Source organism: Macrosteles quadrilineatus, unplaced genomic scaffold (assembly GCF_028750875.1).
Source record: "Macrosteles quadrilineatus isolate MER2022 unplaced genomic scaffold, UCM_ALF_1.0 Scaffold_7__1_contigs__length_78375512, whole genome shotgun sequence".
Classification (NCBI taxonomy): Eukaryota; Metazoa; Arthropoda; class Insecta; order Hemiptera; family Cicadellidae; genus Macrosteles; species Macrosteles quadrilineatus.
This window is the reverse complement of record NW_026542600.1, coordinates 33443410-33464034: the sequence shown is the minus strand read 5'-3', so window position 1 is coordinate 33464034 and position 20625 is coordinate 33443410. Positions and strand designations below refer to the sequence as shown.

Below are 20625 nucleotides of genomic sequence, written 5' to 3'. Positions count from 1 at the left end.
TCTGCTTATCCACCAATTTTATGGGGTTTCTTGTGAGAAAATAAATGAGTGTATGTCATGATAGATTATAAACAATTATTTTTGACAACTTTAGTTCTAAGGACTTATTAAACCATTTCAAACTGGATTTATCTGAGGATTTGTGATGATTCAAAATTGTGATTGATACAGTAGAGTATTGACTATCCAATTTTTGTCTTACTGACCTTCTGTATAATCCTCCTCGAGGAGGATCGAGTAACAAAAAATCATGTGCTTCCATGTGGTACAACCAACCGTACATTGTTGCAGATACATTGAGACAACTACTTTTGTCACCTTTGTTGGTATAATATTCAAAAGATACACACCAGGCTTTAGGCACTTGTGCTTTAGTGCAAATTCTGATTGTTTATCAAACACTGAACACCATAGTCCATCTATACCACACAGTGCGAAAAGAAACCTGTGGCTGTGTGGCAACTGTTGCTTTATCTTATTTTTACAATTACAGTAGTGATGTTTTTCTTTATAAGTAGCCTTTTGTTATTTGTCAAAGTAGTTTCAAAGTGAAAAAATTGTGGGTTGAAAAAAAGTAAACTTGAAGCCTTTAATCGTCTTGACAATGAAGAATCCTAGAAAAATTGGTTTTGAAAAATAATGTGATTTTCTGTTATATGTGACTCTTTAGTTTGTCATACTTTGCAGTGGCTGACTTAGGTCTTGAATCATCGACACTCTACGGTTTAGTAAAATTAGTTAAATCACAATTTGATTGGTTCTTGTGTAATTTCAGAGTGAATATGAAGGTGCAAATGCAGATTCCAAAGTGCTTTTCAAGTTGGTCCACCCTGGCCAACCTCCTCTAGTGTTTGCTACGGACAGTAATTCTGCTGACAGGTTTGTTGATCCTAGTCTACATAAAATATTAGGCATCGCATTCTCATGATGAAGTTGTGACCAGTTTTTGAATGAAATTTAATGTAATTGAATTTAGCCACCGACAAAAGTTTTCTGCTTTCAAATATGTATTTCTGTAATATACCCTGACTTTAACCTAAGAATATCTTACTGTAAACTATAGCATCTTTTAAGTCACATCAACAGGGCTGTCAGCGACCGGGAATTTCAGGAAAAAGGGGAATTATGTGTGAATTTTAACCGCCGTGAAAATACCGGGAAATATGCTGTAACATAAAATTCTAGGAGGGTAATAAACTAGTATTCACCAAAGTCAGGCTAGGCCTACCCCTAGAACCAGCCATACTCAAATTTCTTCCCCCGAGTGCTCAGAAGGAGCCGAGAAAAATCCAGGGGTCGATACGAAGTTGTCACGGCTTTGACTGAACAATTTATTAGATTTCCTGCAGTCGCTCAGTTGAAGCTTTATCATCCTCACCTTTGTTAAAATGTTTTGGGAAATTTTGCCTAACTTTTAGATCCACTTTGTAGGGTACACGAGTATTCTATCTGGTGATGGGTTAGCCTCTGGATCGAAAATTGCAATATAAAATGGTTTAGGTTACCTTTTGCGTCGAACGATCCTTGTGTAGTAATTGATAACTACAGCTGTTTCATGCCGCTGGGGCACATCTTCAGGTTGTAGAGCGTCAAGATAAAATAGCTGTCATCCGTGGATGATTTTGTCGAAATAAATATTACACAGAAAACACAAATAATGAAACATTTAAATACACGAATTTAACAAACTTGGCCAAGTGACAAACTGACAAACACGCAAGACAGGCGCCGGTGAATGTTGCGTCATGACTGCGGGCGTGTGTCCAAGCATCAGCTGTTACCCCCTCCCCCCTACTCCTTTATCAGGACCTGTTTTGTTTTGGTCTAGTTGAATGGCAGTATTGTAAATAATGTTTGATCTGAATGAAGTTTGTTCATTTAATAGATGGTCAGGGTGTTCTTTGGATGCCTTGTAAATTTCGAATTCCTCTATTGTGTCCATATATCTGCCTTTATTGCATAAATGCATAATTTCCAAATTATTATGTATATCTGTGTAGTTGTGGTTTGAGTTGATAATGTGGTTGGCAAATGCTGATTTGGAGTTCTTTTTGCTCGCTCGTTCGCTACTAGATTTAAAGAACATCTACCCAAAAAGAACTCCAAATCAGCATTTGCCAACCACATTATCAACTCAAACCACAACTACACAGATATACATAATAATTTGGAAATTATGCATTTATGCAATAAAGGCAGATATATGGACACAATAGAGGAATTCGAAATTTACAAGGCATCCAAAGAACACCCTGACCATCTATTAAATGAACAAACTTCATTCAGATCAAACATTATTTACAATACTGCCATTCAACTAGACCAAAACAAAACAGGTCCTGATAAAGGAGTAGGGGGGAGGGGGTAACAGCTGATGCTTGGACACACGCCCGCAGTCATGACGCAACATTCACCGGCGCCTGTCTTGCGTGTTTGTCAGTTTGTCACTTGGCCAAGTTTGTTAAATTCGTGTATTTAAATGTTTCATTATTTGTGTTTTCTGTGTAATATTTATTTCGACAAAATCATCCACGGATGACAGCTATTTTATCTTGACGCTCTACAACCTGAAGATGTGCCCCAGCGGCATGAAACAGCTGTAGTTATCAATTACTACACAAGGATCGTTCGACGCAAAAGGTAACCTAAACCATTTTATATTCTATCTGGGCCAATGTGATAAAATACTCCTATTAAGCTTTAAAACAATTAACTAAAGGCTCTGGTAAAATAAATAAAAGTGTGACGATCGAATGAACAAAATATAGTGTAAAAATCCCTACAGAGTCGTCAGGGCCTAATTAAAAATATTTAAATGAATAATTTAGCGTGAGATGGTTCAAAATAAATTTAATACTATTATCCTTGGTAATTAATTGTTCAAATCGGCCCACTCCCAAGACTTGATTCTTTCACCCTACAAAGACCTCTTTAGAACTCGGACGACATGTGTTGGTGTATTAAAACGACAAATTACCGGAACTAAAATAAACATACGTAATAATTATTCATTGAGCGAAACGGAACAAGTCTAATTTCGTAGCTAATTGATAATTGATTTAGAAAACAAATCGAAAGACAGCTACCGCTAATCAATGGCAGGCAGAAACTGGCGGGCCTGGAATCAAGTCGGCAAAATTTAAGTAATTTAAAATTTAAAATCCAATTTTGGAACGAAAATACGTCGATTAAAAAGGAAAAGATGGTTGTAAAACGTGAAAGTAAGATTACGTGAATATCTAACCTAGCTTTTTTTGAAATATTAATTTGAAAATTTTCCCGATTACTTGTATTATATGTGTGAACATTTTGTTGTCTTGGCAAAGTCTCTTCATTATTACTTTCTCCCCCTATACCATAGTATATGGAGAAAGTATTGTTTTCGTCAAAATTTTCGAGTTTGAGTTTTGAGTGGATATATTCGTTTTGGGTCCCCCTGGACCCATAAAAGTGGTTTTCGAAGTGATGTCTGTGTGTGTGTGTGTGTGTCTGTGTGTCTGGATGTGTACAGAGCTAGGGACTACACCTGTGGTCTGATTTCGATGAAATTTGGTATGTAGGTTCTAATCCGTGGTATCTCCAGGTGTTTTTTTCATTTTTTTGAAATTTTGATTTTTAATGGGGATTTCCCCATAAAAACCGGAAAAATAGGATTTTCTCAAAAATAGCCCGAACGATTTTGATAAAATTTAGTATGTTGTAGCCCTTTAAATTCTGAACAAAATGGTACAAATCCCATTTCTGTAAAAATTACGGTTCAAAAGTTATAGTAAATTATGTTATTTTCCCATAAAAACACCATAAAATAACAAAAAATAGGATTTTAGAAAAAAATCCGGTTTTGATTCAACATAGTATATTATGGTCCTTACAATTTTGATAGTTTTTTTCATTTTTTTGAAATTTAGATTTAATGGGGATTTTCCCATAAAACCCCACAAAAAACCGGAAAAATCGGATTTTCCCAAAAATGGCCTGAACGATTTTGATAAATATTTAGTACCGTATGTTATAGTCCTTTATATTCTGAACAAAATTGTACAAATCCCATTTCTGTAAAAAATGCGGTTCAAAAGTTATTGTAAATTAATTATGTTATTTTCCCATAAAAACCCCATAAAATAACAGAAAAATTGGATTTTCCCAAAAATGGCCTGAACGATTTTGATAAAAATTTAGTATTTTATAGTCATTTAAATTCTTAACAAAATTGTACAAATCCCATTTCCGTATATATACTCTCACCGCTTACACACAATAAAGGTTGTTGACAAACTTATGGGAGAAAGTATGTGTCAGAATGCTGATACCGTTTATTTTTTACATGTAATACTGTTCTATATATATAAAGACTAAAGACAGTCATAATTTTCAGATTACAAAAATGATCATCATCAGGAAGCTTAAGCATAGTCCTAATTACAACTTTTTGAAAATGTAGGATTCTTTGTAGATTAATAATTGATGTTGCGCCATAAAGCTCTATACCATAAAGAATGTGTGAATGAATTAACGAATAATAAACTTATTTCAATGAGTCCAAATTACAAAAAGGGGCCAGTCTTCTCAATGCAAAATTGCCTGAATTAATTTTAAAACATACTTTCTCAACATGTTTTGTCCAGTTAAGAATATGATCTAATTGTAGGCCCAAAAAAGTAGTATTATCAGAAAGTTGAAGCTGCGCACTATACGAATGATTTAATTTAGAAATATCTTTACACTTAAAATTGATTATCGTGGTTTTATTTTTATTCAATAGTAAGTTAAGATTACATAGTTCATTATTAACTTGATCAATAGATTGTTGAGACTCTGCCAAGACACCATACCAACTTTTTCCACTGATAGTAAAATCATATGCAACTGATAATCGTCATATAACAATAAGAAGATAATAGTTGCCACTCGGCAAAATTCTTAAGTCCCACTCTACCACTAGAATAGTTCGCTCCCCAACAAAACTCTTAAGACACGGCATAACTGACAAATAACTTATTTCCAATGGCTTAGAGTGTAAACAAATTTATTAGTTTGTGTTTTTGCTAACCCTTTTAATGTATATTCGCCACCTAAGATGCACTTGGCATTTCTTTGGATATACTCAAACTAACTACCAACCTTTATTTTCAGGTGGATAGCCGCTCTTCAAGAAGCAACCACTCTAAAATTAGGTTGATTTTAGTTATTAAATCATTTTCTTTAGATTTTGTGCCTGAAGAGTAGGCTTTCCTTAACAAATGTTTATCACAAAACTGCTTTCATTCAATATTGTTTCTTTGTTGTAGTAACTCTCTTGTAAAATACTTTGAAAAATTGATGTAGGAAAGGCTTTTGTCTTTGATTTCATTTCCAGGATAGTTTTCTTTTTTTGTTGACACCATTTTATCTCATGATCTCCTTTGTAAGGGAGATTATCACTCTTTGCTAAAGAAAAGTTAGCCTACTTTTCATTGTAGGTAAGAGAGGTGAGAGATTATTTATCCTCTTAGTTCACCCTAACTTATTCATTAGGTGTGGTATGTATTAGCCTCAAAGGTATTCTAAGTCAAAAATATAATTGTTGATCAATATTGTTTGTATATTATGGATAAAGGTTATGTATTCATTTTTAGTATCTGTAACTTGCAACTGTTTGTACATATGTTATTAATTATATTATATCTAATTTATTTGCTCTAACCCTTTATCGTATAAAGTGACCTGTCACTATAGTAATTATATAATAATTTACCATCAAGATAATTTTTTGTTTACTGCTAGTTTTAAAGGTTAAAACCAAACATTGTTGATTTTGTCTCAATATAATCTCAGGAATTTCACTAAACCGGTTAATCTGGTTGTGCAATTAAGTAGGATGAGTTTAATTGTTTAGAAAATGATAATAATAAATATTAAAATAATAAAATAATTGCCATTGTAGTTAAAGATAAAAACGAAATGTGCAAGACTACTAATTGTTAAAAAGTATAATAAAACAAACAAAAAAATAAGTTCATATGATGCCCAAGTAATGATGAAACACATATATTTTTATGGATTAAATGCTTATTAAGTATCCAAATCATTAGTTAAAAAATAATATTACTGAAAAAATTTACCTAAAGAAAAATTATCTGTGACAAACCTAATCTGAAACGCATTTTCTTCTGTATTTTACATCCATAGAAGCATTATTATTAAAGCGTGTACTATTATTTATAGCAACTGTACTGGACTCATAAGGATCGTTAAGGCTCAATATAATCAATTTATTGCTGCGTGTGACATTCTGAGGTGAATAATAATAAACTTAAATTAATTACTGAGCCAAACCACATCCATATCACAATCATTTTGATGATCTAATATTTCTAATACTTCTGATTAAATATAATAAGGTTAAGAACAAGTAAAACTTCCACTTGCACCTTAAGGGTACGAGGTGCTGAAAAGTATAATTACATATTAAGCTGATATAGTTACCTAAGCCCCTTAATCCCCCCTTTCTGAAAAAATTCTTAAGAAAATATTTAAAAATAATGAAATCTAATGATAACTTATCCAATTCGTTGATGACATCCAGCGTGGAACTGCACGGGTATACTCCTGGCACACAACTACTCTCTTAAGGCCTTTCCTACCCCTCCCCAAGTTCTCCAGCTATCAGCTGATTTACAGTATGACGGGGTCAGCTCTGACCCCAGCGTCACATTAGAATTATAATTTTCTGATATATACCCTTATATTTGTATAAAAACTGTATGTATGTCAATCATTACAATTCAAAAGCGTTACTGAAAATTTTATTATAATTTTTGTCTTATCCTTATCTATTAGTAAAAGCAGTATGTGCCATTAATTGATGTGTCTATATTTATTTTGTCATTCTTAAGTAGGTATATCTTAAAAAAAAATTTAACATAGGGCTCAGAAGAGAGTTAGTGAAACATAAATATTTAAATATCCTGTCTAATAATATTTCTTGCACTATGATTTTGTTTTAGAAAGTCCTGGTGATATTAGTCGAATAAAGGGTATATCTGTAAATAGAGTTTATTGTAATAATTTATATTTATTTACTACAAAATCATATTGCATAAAGCTGATCTGGTCTTAAATACATAATAGGCAATGAGGTTGTTAATGTTGTAAATATATAGTATATAAAATGTTTACTTTACCATTATATTTTCATCCCTTTAAACATAAATGTATATTAATATCTTACGTTAAGTGCAAGCTTTTTAAATATTGTTTGTCATGATAAATTTGAATATGAGCCAATTTTTAATTTAATGGTAAAATCAGTATTTTATTTTATTATTTTTAACCATATAAAACATGACATTACTATAAGGTTGAATTTTTAGTTATTAAATGTAGTGCAATAAATTGAGATATTTTACAAAAAATATTGTTGGTAAAATAACCAGTTTAAATATAAAAGTTAATTGTGTCCAGAGAATGCAGATTTTATTTGATGGTATGTTTATGAATGATGGTCCTAGGCATATGAGCTATCATTTTTATGACCTGCAAATAAAACTCATCTGTTTTTTTACATCCTACATACTGTACGTGCTATTTGGCAAAGCCAAACACACATATCTTATACCGCCTTGTAGCTACTTTATGTAACAAAAACTATTGCCTGAAACTGTGTTTTCGTGTCAATAATACACTGCCAATAGTCATGCTATCAACTGCAGTTCTATGAAAAATGCCTTGTAAATTTATCATAAAATAGTCAACCATGCACATTTTTGAAGATTTTGTATACACTTTTGGAGCAATGTATAAAGATGAAATCAAATGAAAACTCTACAAGAAAATGTTTAGCAATAGAGCATTTGAGTAACTAATACTGGTTCTGTGAGTTTTTACTGCTTTTTATATGTGTTTAAATTATTGGAAACATTTACATACCTCGTACAATATCTCTAGACATTTACCTGATTTGACTGCAATATGGCTTAAACAGAATAACCAATTGTTTTTAAGAAGTTTAATTACTTAATTGAGGAACACTATTCATGTCTATTTAACTTTTATTTTATGAATTCATGTACTGCAATCATTAATTTATTTTGAAGTTTAAAAAACATAAAAATTGTTTATTTTAGTTTATTTAGCTAATTTGGTTGCCTCGTTCTTCGGATAAAATAGATACTTGAATTACCAACAAAGACAAAGTTAGACATTCTCTACTTGAAATATTATTGTCCTATTTCAATGGGAAACTGTAAGTAAGCGTGATTAACTTGTTGACTTCTAATGATTTGGAAAGTGTTCTTCAATTAATTAATTTGTTCATACTGTATATGAGTTAACCAGATCACTGAAAATCAAACCCATTTTTTCACTTCATGAATCTTTTAATGACCTTGTACTTGTAATATTTTACTGTTCATGATCAATGCATAATAACATTAGCATCAATTAATGAAAATGTTGTTAAAATGATGTCCTGTCTTATGTGCCTTAACATTCATCACATTGTTGTGAGTCTTTTATTGTAAACATTGTAACATGAAATAGATACAACAATTTATAATAATAATAATAGATAATATTACTGTTTTTTTTTTATATTGTTATTGTATTTATTTCCACTTAGCATTCATATGTAAATTTAATGTATTAATAAACTTTCCCTATTTGGACAAAAAGTAATGTCATATTTTTCCCTCATTTTAAGGTACTGGTAAGTGCCTTTCTATGGAAGCCAATTTGCAATGCTAATTTTTGAAATGGAGAGCATACGCCAGACGGGGTATAACCACACACTCTTTGCTGATATGTGTCTAACACTATTGCTAACTGTTGACTAACCCAATTGCATTTTATACCTATTGTTAAACTGTTTTTTCATCACTCCGAACCAAAAGTAGTTGTTTTCAATAACAGCTTATATCAAAGAAAGTAGTTGTTTCCCAAGCTCTGATTTAGAACGAGGAAAAACCATCAGCTGATTTTCCCTTGCTCTCGATTAGTTCTCCATTAACCCACTACCCTTGCCAGTGTTTTGTTACGGTTTATTTCAATGAAATCAGGTGTTTTCATTGTTGCACAATCTAAATAATGGTAATCTGATCTGGAAAAGTCTACTAAATACCTTAACCCATTCCTGACTGAGTGAGTTGTTTGTCAAGTATCATGCAATTGGAACTGAGTAAAAAAGCGCCAATGCACAATGTTTTAGTAAAAAAGTCATTAAAAATGTAATTTATGAAATAAATGCCTAAACACTTGTGCATGAATTGATCTACATAAAAGTTTCTTTCATATGACACCAATTTTAAATAAAAAATATTTATAGCATTTTCAATACATATATGCATTTTTATATATGGGTACCTATATATTTTTTTTTTAAATCAAAACCTTGAAAAAATCTATTTCTTGGTCAAATTCATAAATAATATTCAATTTGTTACACAAAAAACTTTATTTTGTTTGTTTATACCGGGTGCGGCAAAAGTCAGTATACCGCTGCAGGCCAGTGAGCGTCATTGTTTATCTCTCGTGCTATTATTATCTCAGTGTTATTCCTTATCTAATCTGACGTCTAGGCGTGGTTGATTTTGTCTTTGTTTATTCTTTATCAATGAATGTTTGTTTTGTTAGTATGCCACTAGTGACAGTGAAGTTAAGTTGGTGAGTGTACTGCTTGTATTATTAACTTCTATTATTGGGGTTTTTAATCATGAATCGTAAACTAACTTTAGAGCAACGAGTTTTTCTTTTGAAAAATTGGTGGAAATTCGATCGTGATTATACGGATGTTAGATGTGTTCTTAGAGTTGGAAAACAGTCTCACTTTTGAACAGTTGCGTCGTCGTTCGATTATTTGGCAGCAAGACGGAGCACCTCCACACTATGGCCTAAATGTTCGAGCATTTTTAAATGATAACTTCGATGAATGGATAGGACGTAGAGGAACTATTGAGTGGCCTGCTAGGTCCCCAGACCTAACTCCGTGCGATTTCAGTATGTGGGGTTTGTTAAAAGAACACGTGTTTTCGGAGAAACCTCAAAGTTTAGAACATTTAAAAGAATTAATAACAAAACATTTTGATGTTTTATTCACACCACAACTATGCGACAAAATCTGTAAGTCAGTGTTGAAAAGGTGCTACAAGTGTATAGACAATGATGGTGGTCACTTTGAGCAGCTTCTCTAACAGGTACATTAAAATTATACTTTTATAGTAGTTATGTTTAATGCTAGCTACAGTTTAACTGCTTTTTTGGTATACTGACTTTTGCCGCACCCTGTATAAAATCCTTCATTTTATAGCTGTTTTTGTAAAAATTAGGTAAATTAATAATTAATTAATAATCAATATTTAAATAGGTAAGTCAATAATAATGCATAAAAAGCCTAATAATGCATTATGCATGAGGTTAGTCTTTCGTAACCTAACGCGCTAGGACGGGCGCCCGTCTTTAGGCTGGAATGGGACATTTTTAAATTCAAATGATTCAGTAGAGCTTTTTTAAATATTTGTATTAAAATCTCTAGCAATCACAATATATTTTTTTCTTTTTTCAGCAGAATAGTAATTTGTTTTACGCCACACTACATTATTTTGACGAACTTCCCACGCAAGGATTTAGTCCAGAAAACAGCTGTTTGCCGCCAGCTTATTCAAATGGGGTTTCATTGTTGCGTACTACTGTACTGCAGTGAGTTTTACCGGACACCAATCAGCTGATTATACTGTATTTAGATGGAAGTGAGTGGTTATAAACAAAAACATAAAGAGGTTATGACTAGTGATTTTTAGACCTTTAGTTGGTGGAAATATATAAGGATTTGTACGGATTTAGTAGTATGGCGTAAACTAACGTAAGTAACTCGTCCAAAATGTGTGTACCGGACTCGTATAGTAATCCCGTACTCGACTTCGTCTCGCACGGGAACGACCACACTCGTCCGGTAAACACTTATTTTCAGGACTAGTAATGTAATATACTATATCAAGCCTGTTGATAAATTCTGCTGTTTGGAAATTAAGTGTATTGCTGCTGTTACAAATTTGAATTTACCTTTCTGAAACTTGCAAAACAACATTCAAATATTTTATCCTCGTAAAGGGTATTTACTTCTAAAGAGACAAACGGTTTCCCCTTCAAACTCTGTTCTGCCAAAACCGTTGCTTCTCCCCCTGCAGTGGTAGTTAGAGCATATTGATTTATTAAGAAATAATAATTCAAATGTTTGGTTAAAACGTTCTATCTCAACTGTACCAAGATTTAGCTCAGAAAGGCTGGAGCAGCCAGTAGGTTGCTCTTAATTTTCATGTGGGTGTCTACCTTCTCCCAGGGGCTCATAATGCTGTAGGAAAGACTCTTCAAACTGGACATTTGATGTTTTGATTTCTTCTCTCAGTACCTCAATGAAGTGATTGTGGGAAAGGCCTTTCCACAGAGCTCTTTGCTGATGGCTAATCATAGAAAGCGATAGTAATTGTAGCTTATTTCAATTAAAAATGTGTTGCAAACAAAATTTGTTTAAACAATTTATTAAGTTTAAACAAAATTGTTAAACAGAGTGATGCAGGTTGTAAAACTCTCTCTAGCCTCTACTCCTCTGTAGAGGTAAAATAAACTTACGAAAACTTTCACCAAACAAAACTTACTTCAAAGGGGGAAAAATGTAGCTAGGGTAGAGTACTCACTAAATGGAGGACCTCTAGGATCGTGGAATAAGTGAACACTAGTGCAGTATAATACTATGATTTAATAAGGCTAACTAAATGTGCACACATAAAATAAGTACATAAAATAAAGAGTAAATAATTGTTACACAGCGATATAATAATAATTGAGAATAGCAAAAACACAAATACAATTGAAATTATATGATTGAATATTTACACCCTATGTTTTGATTTTATTATCTGTATAATGATATGAAATTAAATATTTCCCTTGGCACTTAAATGTATTTAAAATATAAGTTGTAAACACTTGCAATGTCCTATCCTAAATCAAAACCGATATTTACATACTAGTTAGTTCATCCTTCTGATAATATATACAAACTAAACAAACATTTAAAATACGTGTTTAACACCCTGATTTTTAATTATTTATACATATTTGAAATTGTCTCTTTTATTATATACACGTCTATATGTAGTCCAACTAACGGGTTTATTTAAATTTGGATTCGATTTGAATCCTGTTTTATTCAAACTTCAAATGGCTCTAGTTTAGGTTGACCCCTTTTAGTTTAATTAAGGGTTAATATTTATATGAACTTTAACGTAATTCTACTTCATTAACTCTATTTATATATGTTTACTTCAATTTACTTTATCTTTCTTATAGTTTGTTTATTTCATTTATATATATGTTTTGTTATATTTTATGGAGTTTTACCCTCACATTTAAGTTGTGCACACTAGGACCAAATGAGTGAAGATATTTTGACATACCACAAGACGAGGCAGTTGGGCAACGATTGAAAGGTTCCCCGGGGCGTTCCTTTGGTGCGGGCGTAGACTCCGGGGTTGCTCGCTCGGGACACAAGGGTTGATCGAAGCGTAGTCCTTCCTCTCGTCGTCGGTCGCTCGTCCTGGGCCGTCCTCTTCGGGTCGCTTTGGTCCTTGGTAGCTTGGTAGTGTGCTGGTGGCCTTGGGTCTTGAAGATAGCCGTGGGGTTGTTGTGTCCTCGTGGTCTCGAGTCTGGTCGGGATCTTAACAGGCGCTTCAGACTATCCTGTTTTGAGTCACTGTCCCTACTCGATCCGGGACTCCCGGCGGTTTCTTCTTTGAAGTGCTACTTCTTCCGACCTCTCCAAGACTGATTAACACTTTTCGTCTCCAAGACCTCCTTTCCCTCCTTCGATGTTTGGTTCTTCCCCCGATGTCTTCGGGAAACGCCTACCCTCCAATCATCGGTGGAATATCTTCGATCATCGTCCTCATTGGCTTCTCCCCTCATGTCCAGCCTCCAGAGGGCGTGGTGCTGACCGTAAGTAGAATAATTTCTTTATGCATGTATAATTTCTTGGAATCGATGGGAACAATATTGTTTCTCGTCGATTGTTCCCATCGGTTACAATTTCTTCTACGATGCATTCCAGATCGAAATTCAATCTATGCCTGGCTTGTTCTCAGCCAGGTCTTTGCCCATGAGAACGTGACTTGAACCTGAGATCTTGCGATCATCTTTACTTTTTATTTCTATGAGGGGTCAGCGAACGTTTTCTATTGTTCATGAGTTCGTAAAGAAAAATAATTTAAAAAAATAATTTAAAATTTCCATATGTTTATAAGGTCAATTAGGTCTCGGACAAAGCCCATAGGTGAACATACAAGATTCTCGAGCTCATGGATTTTCAAGTGTTATTCAAGCTGGGCAAATGCTTCGTCATATTCTGAAACAGTAGGCTTGTCATTGTATTTGGACTTAGTTACTAAACTAAAGGTTGCCAATCTGTTTCATCCGTATGTGTTTTCCGTATACCCCTGGTGTCCTGGGACCCAGCCATTTTAACTTGGTTCTGCTTTGCTAGTTTTTTGAGGGTGTTATTGCACCCCTTTACTGTTTGTGACACTGTTACATCTCAAGACCCAAGCACCTTTATTGTGGTTTGGCTGTCTGAGAGAATCAGTTTTTTTTTCTTTTCTCAGGTTCTTGCCCAGGATGGTTTTAGCACAGCACTCAATCACCAGGACAAATAATCAAAAGACTGACGCTGTGCTTCCCAAGACTAGGGAGATATTGATTTTGTTACCGTACACCCCCCACCCTGAACCCTTTCGACTACCATCTGTATGAAATACAAGTCATCTTGAGATCTTCCTGTTGCCAGTCATTCCTTTCTCCTATAGTAACTTGATAAGGATGTCTAGGACGTCCTATGGTATTATCTCATGGGGCAGCTCCCCAATGCCAAGAGTATTTTTTTTCTTACAAAAATTGCCATTATTTATTATTGCGTTATTGCGTATATTATTCAAATTGCGTTCTCATTATTACAAGATGACTCATCCTTGGGAGGCTATGATTGTTGCAGAGCAGCCTCCAATTTCTGCTATCACCTCCCTAGGTTGTATTAAGGTTGTTGATGTCGACTCACCCTTCATGAATGCGTGTTGATTTGCACTAAAAGAATTTATCTCTCAAGTTAACCATCCGTAATGAATGTAGCGGTTTACAATTTTTCCATTGTCTTTAGCTTAAAAGACAAAAGGCCTGTAGGACTTTGACTGGGCCGGTTCTCTTCCTTTTTACAGGAGGTATACCACCCTTGATTAGTTTGTTTGTAGCCTAGTCAAGTGCAAGTAAGCTGATGCATTTTTAAGCCCAGAAACTGCTAGAATTTGTAGTTACCGTTTCACCCATAATAACTATGTTGATGACCAGGGCCGCCCCCCGCAGCTTCAAGTTTTTCTAGGAGGGGTTAGTCCTAAATTTGCCACCCTTTCACAATGCAACTGTGGATTCTTTCTAAGTGCCAATGGCATTTTACTGTCAGGCACACACACTTTTTTTAAGAACATGGCCAAAAGGTTTAATGATACTTTTATATTGTTAATTAAAATTTAATAATTGGTGTATTATTAAATTCTTAAACCTGTAGGTGCAATTTTTATACAAACAAGTAGAACAAATTCTTTAAAATTTGGTTAATTACAGTGAGCATACAGCTCTCAATACATAAAGTTCCTCAATAATTTTAAAACAATAACTAAATTAGATTTTTCTTGATTTTTAGCAGCAAACGACTTGATTATTTCAGAAAATGGAATATTTGTCACTCTTACATGTTTTATTGAGATGACACTTGCTGATAATTACTGAGTCTTTGATTGTCTGGTCTATGATTAGTGGCGGATCCAGCCAGGAGTCCCAGGGTGAAAAGAATTGCCTGCGATCGCGGCAAAACCTCCTGCTATTATGGGGACATCGTTATTGCCACTAAATCGTGATTCGTGAACATATCCTCCTCTCTCAGAAACATGATTAACGTCTTTCCCATCATGGGTACATCGTTATCATCACACGGAATTGCGGAAAAATCTGTAACATCTCCCGCTATCACGGGGACATCATCATTGTCACGTACAATCACCGTAAAATTGTGAATATATCCTGCTAACACGGCGACATGATTATCGTCCCCCGCAATTAAGGAAAAATCGTCAACGACTTTCGCTAGTCTTTAGCTAGTGGGAAGTCCGCCGATATCGCCGCAAATACCAAAACTCGTTGTCGTCACATACTACCACGGCAAATGCATGTTAACCGGTAGACAAAAACCAACATTTTTTACCAATCCTCAATCAAAAAATCAGTAAACCGATACCCAACATTAAAAAATAGGGCTAATTTGATTTGAACCCTCATAAAGTTCATTACATTGTCAATACATGGAAAAAAGTGAAATGTAAGAGCCCCTTCCTCAACAAATTCTTGGATCCGCCTCTGCTAATGATCGTTTGGGAACCAAGACAATTTCAGATAGAAATAGAAGCAATTTAAGAAAAATATATGTTATAAAAAATATAGGTGTCAACAAAAGGAGCGTAGAGAGGATCAGAGGTAGAATGGCGCGGGCGGCGGCACTACACTTTACCCCGCCACTCTACACACTTCTGTAAGTACAAGAAACAACTTTGACCCTAAGCAGTCATGTCCGCCGGCCCCATCCCTGAACCTCACCACCGTGTTCTTATAAATATTTCCTTCAAAACCCGTTTCATTGTATGGCTAGACCACTTTAGTACCTATGCAAAATAATTTTTGTATTGTCGTTTCTCGTTTGCCCCAAACTTGCCGCCCGGGGCAGACTACCCACCTGCCTGTGGACCCGTTGATGACATAAAAAAATCATTCTTGGTTTGCCGCAGAAAAAGATTTTAAAGAATAATGTAAAACTAAAAATAATTACCTATTGAGGTTAACGAACCTAATGTAGATGTAAGAAGCGAGGCATGTTAAAAGAGAAATCAGGCTGTTGAGCGTTTGATAGTAGCCGACTAATTAGCCCTAAAAACGTAGAATCACAGTCAACTTAAAAGCAACAGTGAACAATGTTAGATGACGTGCAGGGCCCCGTTAAGGGTCAGTGGAGCCCTGGGCAAACAAGTAGCAAGCCCCAACAAAGCAGAAGCCCCCTCATATATATATATAGTGTCAGTGGCGGCAATAAGAACCCGCGGCCCTCCTGCGAGTTAGTTCGCCGGACCCCCCTATCTTAATACAGTAATCTTTAAAAACATTATCACACAGGTATTTTCGTAGAGATATTTCGTATAGAATATCATATTATTTCGCTTTATTCTGGCGCCATCACTCATGCCGCAAGGATATGACAGTTGATGCAATCCACGTGGCTGCAGACCATGTTTTTTACCTAGATAGTAGAGAATTTCTATTGACCATCAAAGTGTCAGTAAAACTAGTCCAAGAGTTCTTACTGGTTTTAACACATTTTCATCGTAAAAACCCTTATTAATCAGATTTGCATCCTCTTAAATGAAGCAGTAATATAGTATTAATGAGATTAGATTATTATTCTAACAAATTAATTAGTATCATAGAAAAATCCAAGTGATAATGTTATTATCTCTTAATCTTAAATACAACACTTACTATCAATGTATAGCCTTGTTCACACGGGGCGAGTTTACACGCTACTCGCCAGCGTGTAGAAAGACGCTGGCGAGTGCGCTTGTAGTCGTTCACACGATGCTTTTTCCACTCGCTCAGTAGCTGGCTTGAACTAAATCCTCAGACATCTTCGAATAACATGCGCACAAGCACAAGCAACTGTGTTCACACTGGGCTACTTAACACGCCTACTCGCTCAAAAGCTGGCGAGTTGGCGTGTAAAGTAGCGGCACCGTCAACTTTTTCCAGAGCTTTTTTACAAGCAGCTTTTGAGCGAGTACGTCGTTCACACTGAGCTATTTTACTAGCTGCGTGTAAAAAATCCGGCTTGTAGCTTGTAAACTCGGGCTTTTAAGTTTGTGAACTTACAAAAATCCATTCTGCCCTGGTCGCTTCCTTGTACTCCATTTCGGATTATCTCCAGTCCTTGGTTTATTCAATGCAAATGCCTCGAACTGTGTATTTTGTTGTTTTTAGCGAATTTCCCATATAGGGAATAAGCTATTACCGTAGTACTCATGGTAAGACCTGGACGCAGGACCGATTTTTTTTTTCGTTTTGTGGTCCCTAGAGGCCAAAAACACCATCCGTTCTAGAGTGAAAATTTAAAAACGTACGTTTTCATGTCCCTGGCCTTTTACTTCGTAGATACTGGATTTGTAGTTCATTATTATGTGTTTTAATATTTTTTGGGACGGGGGCAACATGTTACACACATTTATTTGGTTTTAAATAGGTTCTAGGTATTTTTTTCGTATTTTTAAAGTCTCGAAATTCACGACCATGACGTGTCCCTAGGGTAAATTTTCCAACTTTCACCCTGTTTTTAGACTAATTATTCATGCCGAAATATATAAAGCCATATTTTTATGTCATCAATGGTTATTAAACTTACAAAAAAGGAGCATATTATAATTTTATTGTCTATGCAAACTGACTACCATGACAAAATAAGTCTGTCCCTCGATTTTGCGTCACGACCATTTGGGAAAAATTTTCAACTTTGGAGCACGACAGTGGCAAGCCTGGCGTTGATAGAGTCAGTTGGTTTTAGAGACTAGTTCGGGGTGTACGTCAGGATTGTAGTGCCGGTCGTTTCGAGTTGAAAGGAGGAATTACAAGATTAATAAAGGAAAGATTGTGTTTTTTGTAATTTTGGTGTGTCCATGACCGTAAGTAGTCATTCGATGAAGTAGACATGGTGTTAATTTTTGTTTATAAGATATTTCAATTGCTAGATTAACCTAGAAGTCCACTTTGTATCCTCGAACATGAGGTGCAGGGCTACCGCCAGAACAGAGCCGAATAACACGTAATTTCACGACCAAAGTTTCACGACCATCGCGGGTTTTTTCACGACCAATCCAGGCTTATGGATTATAGTGTGTTTGGTCGTGACAATAACTTTAATATAATTGTAATTTGAACAGTTTAGTTCAATTGAAACACTTATTTTTTTTATAACTAACAGTATAATTGAAGGATTGTTTAGAAAGATTTAGATTATTTCAGAAAATTCACGACCGTACCGCTTGTCCCTGACCATCACGTTTATGATTTCTATCATAAAAAATTCAAAAATTAAAATATCGTCATATTTCAATGTTTTATACACAAAAGAAGCACACCTCTATACAAACATAACGATTTTTCGGGTCTCAGGTAAGTTTTTTCGGAGTTATACAAACTTAAAAAGATTTTATTGGCTTTTTTTCAAGTTTTTGAGTTTTTTTGATTTTTTTCTAGAAAGACCAAATATACCAAAAGCTCAGTGACCTTTTTATTGTATAATGGTCATAAAAGTAAATTAGTTTATAGCAAAACATAGTTATAAAAATAATATTAACTATTTTTAATATTCATTTAAATGTCTGTTATGGTCGTGACAGGATTTTGTGTTTTTCCACTAAAGATGCTCTTTAAAAAAAAAAATACCAAAGATATTGCGTTACCATGGACATTTTATGAAACTTCAAATGTTAATGAAATAAAAATAATAATAAAAGTTTTGAAAAAAGGGGAAAAAAATTTGCAAAGTGCTTTTCCTGAAAACGTACGTTTTTAAATTTTCACTCTCTAATTCATATATATATATATATATGTGTCCGTTAGCACGATAGCTCGAGCAAAAATGATCCGATTTTGATGAAATTTGGTACAAACGTGTAAACCTACGTTTATTCGAACGAGTTCGCAATCCAGCTTGATCAGACCATGGGAACGGGGTTTTACGGGGGCTGGGGGGGGGGGGTTATGGGATAAAAATAGGTTTTTCTCAATTTTGACCCAAAAAAACATTTTGTAGAGCTTAAAAAACAAATAATTTTGTATATTGAAGTGCTATTATGCGCCTAATGGTTACGGAGAAAATTCCAAAAAATTGTAAATTTAAAATTCCCATGTTATTCTTATGGAGAATAAGTAAACTGTTGTAGTTTGCTTGTTTATGAACATATTTTGATCTAATTTGGAAAATGTTTTTAATTTCTTACTAACTATTAACATTTTACAAAAAAAAAACAGTTTTACCCTCCCTGATGCAGCAAACCTAAGTACTTGTTAAAACTTGTTGTTGTACTTGTTGTTGGTTGTGTTGCTAGCCTAGTGGTTAGCGTCTCGGACTTCGGTGCGGGAGGGACGGGTTCCATCCCCGGCACATCCACTAAACTTTGATGGGTTTGGACCGCTTTCCCTTAAAAGTGTTTGACTTCATTAGAAAAATGCCACTGGCGTAGATAAAAAAAAAAAAAAAAAAAAAAAAAAAAAAACTAATTCTATTTAAATCGGGAATAAATGTTATATTTTTAAGTAGACATTTCAGTGTAAATCCAATCAGTCAAATGGAAATTCGCTTAGTCTGCAGGTTTGCTGCGGCGGGGGTATTTCACTGTATAGTAATCGTCTGTATAAGTTATTTAGGTAATTGCACTACTATTTACACAATCAATTAGATCACTTAATATTTACAAATATGGTTAAATAATTGAAATACTGACAGATTATCATAGTTTTAAAGCCACACACACACTGAGTTATTGTAATTGTCCTAATCTGCGTTTTTTCAAAAGAAGAAACTCTCCCACAATTTTATCTACATTAATTTCTCGCGTTACCTGTTGTTCGATACTGAGGGATCGCCAAATCCCCAAGTCTTGTTTGACTCATTACTATGAGTTATAATTAAAACTTATTAAGAATTCTCAAATAATTCTTGATAAGTTTTAATTTTGAAAAGCTTCTTTCTGCCGTTGCAGTTGTTACCGGAAGGGTGAGGTACAGTTGCACTGCTGTGGCAAGGTTTTGGAAAGCTACGTAGGAGCAAATTATTCTCTTCTATTAGCAGTTTTGCAATGTCTCTGACACTTTTTTTTCTGGAAATCTCATCGGACAACAATGATCTGAACGATAATTTCTCCTGTTAGCTGTTCATTGATGTCATCAGGATACTTATTTATGAGGACTTTTGCTTTTTTCGTAATATAGTTTTCAGGAAGTTATTTTGTCAGGTTTCCCGGCCTCAAAAAAGAAAAGGTTTCCATTATCGTTTGTAAACTTGAGAATCTATTTTTTATCTGATTAATAGCAATATCCAACAAGGCATTAAATATTTTTATCTCAAACGATTTTACAGGGTTGTCAATTCCGTAATCAGACGCAAGTTTGTCAAAAAATCTCTTCACAATTCTCTGTTGCTTTGTTTTCATTTCAGTTGATATACAGGGCGTTTTTAAAAGAATGCTGGGATTTTAAATGGTAATTGCTTGGATACTATTAAAGGCAACTAAGCATTTTATACGTCAAATTGAAGGTAAAGTAACTAAGTTTTGTTTACCGTGTAGCAAGGGAGGAAACTTAGACCTTGGCATGCGTAAAACAGGTGCGGGGTGATAGGCCGCTATTGTGACTCATACGCCAGTTGCCAGTACGACATTTACGGCGCAACAGAAGGCACAGATTGTAATTTGTAGTTCGTAGAGTTTGTATCTATTGCTAAATTAAACTGAATTTAAA

General features: G+C 34.5%; 1 protein-coding gene across 2 annotated transcripts in view; it reads left to right on the top strand.

Annotated features, from left to right (window-relative positions):
* The window catches only part of LOC128998072 (FYVE, RhoGEF and PH domain-containing protein 6-like), a 58021-nt gene extending 49384 nt beyond the window's left edge, over positions 1-8637 (top strand). For both annotated transcript variants that reach the window (XM_054424051.1, XM_054424050.1), the window contains 2 exons: positions 776-879; positions 5134-8637. In XM_054424051.1, coding sequence (XP_054280026.1) covers positions 776-879; positions 5134-5179 — 150 coding nt within the window. In that variant the 3' untranslated portion in view covers positions 5180-8637. The remainder of the gene's footprint in view (positions 1-775; positions 880-5133) is intronic.
* Positions 8638-20625: the final 11988 nt, after the last annotated feature.